Below are 4,219 nucleotides of genomic sequence, written 5' to 3' on the forward strand. Positions count from 1 at the left end.
CGGCCCATGTGGCACATAGAGCAGTTGGAATTTAATGCTTAAACTCACATGCTGCCCATTATCAGTGGATAAGTGTAATACACAGGACAAAAAGACACCACAAAAGGCTTGCTACTTTTCGTAAACGTGGTCATAAATGAGATGAACGCAATTGGTTGTACCAAACCAATTGTTGCATTTAAATGGGATCATAAACCGTGGGAGAACCCAAAAACACCATTTATCTGTCTGGCCATTAACTAAAGAAATTGCGGCTACTTCGGAGAAGCATGCAGTGATTCTAAATAAACTTGTTTGTATAAAGGCTGTTGTAAGGTATATTAGAGCATTATTTCCGTCTCCAAAGGTTATTTAAGCAACTCAACACGACTACAAGTACACTGCTCATTTACAATATGATTCAGAAGTCTCATTGTCTCTGTTTCCTCATTCCTTATGTCCATTTTAAAGTTTAAAATCGTTTTCTCCACATAAACTCTTTGCAAATTTTTTGATTGATTCATGGCGACACTATACATTAACCATTCTTTAGTCTTTAGGGAGACAAAGCTTGACTTTACTAATAAAATAAGGCTCGCGCAGGGGCGCTCACGTTTTTTGGCTGAGCCGTATCTTACTGGGTGGGACCGAGATAAAGAAAGGACGGGGGGCAACCATGCATGGTACTTCTCGACCGTGTCTCCGAGGGACAGTTGAACGAGCGATTCATGAATGCTGCCGGGTTGGACGAGCCAATAACTCGAACGTGTTCGGTCTGTTTTTTGAGCAAGAATCACAGCGTTACCTTACCTTCACCATGATACGGACTCAATAAAACACATCCTTTAACAATAAAAACATTAAAGTTGATAGTTGTAATATTGAGTCTATGCATGTTCACTTACAACAAAACAATTCTGTAATGGGAGCACTTAATTCACTCTCGCTCTCCTTTATTTGTAGAATAAACCACTACACTAGTCCAAATTCCAACTAGACTAACAATCAAAGATGGTGTGGCCAGATTTCTGTACCACTTTAGACTTGACTAAAACACCTTGGGATTTGCTACCAAAAAACTTACTTGGGAAGGACCTTGATACGGAAGAACTATGGGATAACTTCTACAAGTTATACTCGAAACATATAGGCTTCAGATACAGGAATGATAGTACTAGAAAGGAAAAGGATGGTGATCGTTGCGGTAGATAGTGGTGTTGCTTGAGACAAGTTTTTAGGAGACGGAAGTGGTTGGAACTAGAACACCGCTCAAGAGCGGCGGCATCTGAAACATGTTGTGGGTACGAAGCTAGTATTCGGGTAGTAAGAAGCAAAACTACAAATAAGTGGGTATGTAGACATTTCAACCCTAACCACAACCACAAATGTGCGTCACCACAAGAAATCAGGTTTCTCAGATCAAACGCAATGTCACTGATGATGTTGTTGTAAGGTGTGAGTCAATGAAACGGCCTGGCATGAAAAATGTCCAAATAATAGACTTTATCGCATTAGAATTAGGGGGACACGACAAGCTCCCTTTCCTTGAAAATGACATCCATAATAAGCTAATGCGAGTGCGCAAGGCAAAGGACCAACATCAAAACATCATGGACTCGGATGGCATGATTGGTTACATTAGATGCTTAGCGAGGAACCATGGCGGGGACTTTTACTACATCTACAATGTCGATGAAGAAAACAGATTGTGTAACATAGTGTGGTCGGACGGGGTTTCGAGGAGAGATTACGCGGTCTTTGGCAATGTCTTGGCCTTCGACACAACCTACAGGACTAACAAATACCACAAGCCTTTGCTTTTGCTAGTTGGGGTAAACAACCACTGGAGGACAACAGTGTTTGGCATTGCTCTCCTTGTCGACGAAACAGTTGATACGTTTGTCTGGTTTCTACAGATGTTTCTTCAAGGAATGAATAATAGGAAGCCAAAAGTTATCGTTACTGACGGTGACAATGCCATGAAGAATGGCATAGCGCAAATCTTTTCAGAATCTAAGCACAGGCTATGCGGATGGCATCTAATGGAGAACGTAGCGAACAATGTGAAGGATATAAACTTCAAGCGGGACTTTAAGGAAATTATGTACGGATACTACTTCGAACCTGAGTTTCTCGATAGGTGGCATTCTTTGATTCTGGCATACGAACTGGAGAACAATTACTGGGCAACATGTATGTTTGAAAAAAAGGAGAGTTGGGTCGAAACTTATTTACGTGGCAATTTCTGTGTAGGCATGCGAACCACTCAACGTAGCGAGTCGATGAATAGAACAATCAGACAATTGCTCGACAGTACGAAGTCTCTCACGGACTTTATATCTTTGGTTGACCACGCCATTAACAAGCTGCGTCGTAAAGATTTGCAGGATGACTTCTCCACCTGACACAGTACTCCTTCTTTGCGACATGCAGATATTCTAAACCCATACTATCAATACGCTGCTTCTTTGTTCACGAGAAGAATTTATACAAAAAAGGTCTCTCACGAAATAAAGCTCATACATGCATACATTGTTAGGCAAGTTGTTGAGATTGATGGGTATATAAATTTCTCAATCATCAAGTTCCCAACGGAGACTCGGAGCACAATGTTATACGTCGCATCTCTGATGGTCATCTAACATGCAATTACTTACTCTTCGAGGCTGATGGATATCCGTGCAGACACATATTTTCAGTAATGAAGTTTATAAACATAACAAGAATTCCAGATTCACTTGTTATGTACAGGTGGGTTGTTCATGCAAAGGCCCAATTCCAAAGACGATATCAAACTAATAACGAGGTCCCACAGGAGATATTGGAACTAACTAGGTTCGGAACCCTCAGCTCCGACTTCAACCAAGTAGCATAATATGCAACGAAAGTGGAGGATTTCTACCAACAAACAAGAACAAAACTTAGAAATTTATGTTTAAAATTTAAGAGCTTGATGGAAAGGAGCCACCTCTTGCGAGGCAACAAGAGTCTTTCGATGAAATCATTTTGTTTGAAGTACTAAAAGATCCTATTATTGTTCGAAACAAGGGAACGGCAAGGCGACCGCAAGTGGGGCCGAGTGCTCAGGAAGAATTGGGTTTGGAATGATTAAGAAGGAAGTGTGCCCTGTGTAAGGGCCATGGGCACAACAAACAAACATGTCCGTTAAAGAAAGACAAGGCCAAAACCATGCCGACTTGTTCAGAAGGGAACGACGACAGCACACACCCGACATAAATGTATTTGGAAAATATATGCTCTTCCCAACAGTGCTACCGCCTTCACATGAATACCGAACACGAGGGATTTACTATCTCCTTCGGACAACAATCCGATTCACTACTTACTACATTCAAAAGTAGGACGCTTCTCCTTTGAAAGGCAAATAGAATATATCAAGCTATATACTTAAGACGTATCTGTTTTGTCTTTATTAAGCATTCCTAATGAAATAACATTTTTATTTGTTTCAACACTTCAACATTATCTAGCATATGTATTAATCATTTTCTTAGCTGATGTTAATGTCCAAACAAGTGAAGGAACTTATTCAAATGAAAATCAAGCCAATGTCATGCATTATGCGACGACCTCTAAAGGGAAGCAATTTCATGCTTGTGGTCGTTTGTAATATCTTCTTCTTAGAAAAATAAAATATTCCAAAAATCAAATTTTACAACTTATATTGAACAACAACTACAACTTATATTTTACAGTTACGTCAGCATGTTTTTTTTTAGTATACAAGCAAACTACAATACAACTTCTATTGAACAACAACTACTAAGTCATTGTACACATTACTAGGTCAGTTATTCACTTATTTATACAAAATTTCACATGTCTCAGACAACAAATATGTTACATGTTCACTTAATTTAAATAAGAAATGCATGTATATTGTCGTTTCCTACAGCATAATGTAAAAAAAGAAACTTCCAAATGACGTTCAATAACATGAAATACAACAAATCAGCCAATATACATATTAATACGTTATGTGTTCACTTAATTGCTATAAAAAAATACATGTTTCCATAATTAATATACATTGTCGCTTACGTTCATTAACATGAAATACAACAAATCAACCAATATACATATTAATACGTTATGTATTCACTTAATTGCTATAAAAAAATACATGTTTACATAATTAAGATACATTGTCGCTTACGTTCATTAACATGAAATACAACAAATAAGTCAATATACATATTTTTATGCTATGTGTTCACTT

At 38.4% G+C, this 4,219-nt stretch overlaps 1 protein-coding gene across 1 annotated transcript; it reads left to right on the forward strand.

Annotated features, from left to right (window-relative positions):
- Positions 1-1,364: 1,364 nt before the first annotated feature.
- On the forward strand, positions 1,365-2,384 carry LOC112094699 (protein FAR1-RELATED SEQUENCE 5-like). Its single transcript, XM_024176276.1, has one exon. It carries the CDS (start codon positions 1,365-1,367, stop codon positions 2,382-2,384), a length of 1,020 nt encoding a protein of 339 aa, XP_024032044.1.
- The last annotated feature ends 1,835 nt before the right edge of the window (positions 2,385-4,219 follow it).

The sequence above is a fragment of the Morus notabilis genome, unplaced genomic scaffold, assembly GCF_000414095.1.
Source record: "Morus notabilis unplaced genomic scaffold, ASM41409v2 Scaffold264, whole genome shotgun sequence".
Taxonomy (NCBI): domain Eukaryota; kingdom Viridiplantae; phylum Streptophyta; class Magnoliopsida; order Rosales; family Moraceae; genus Morus; species Morus notabilis.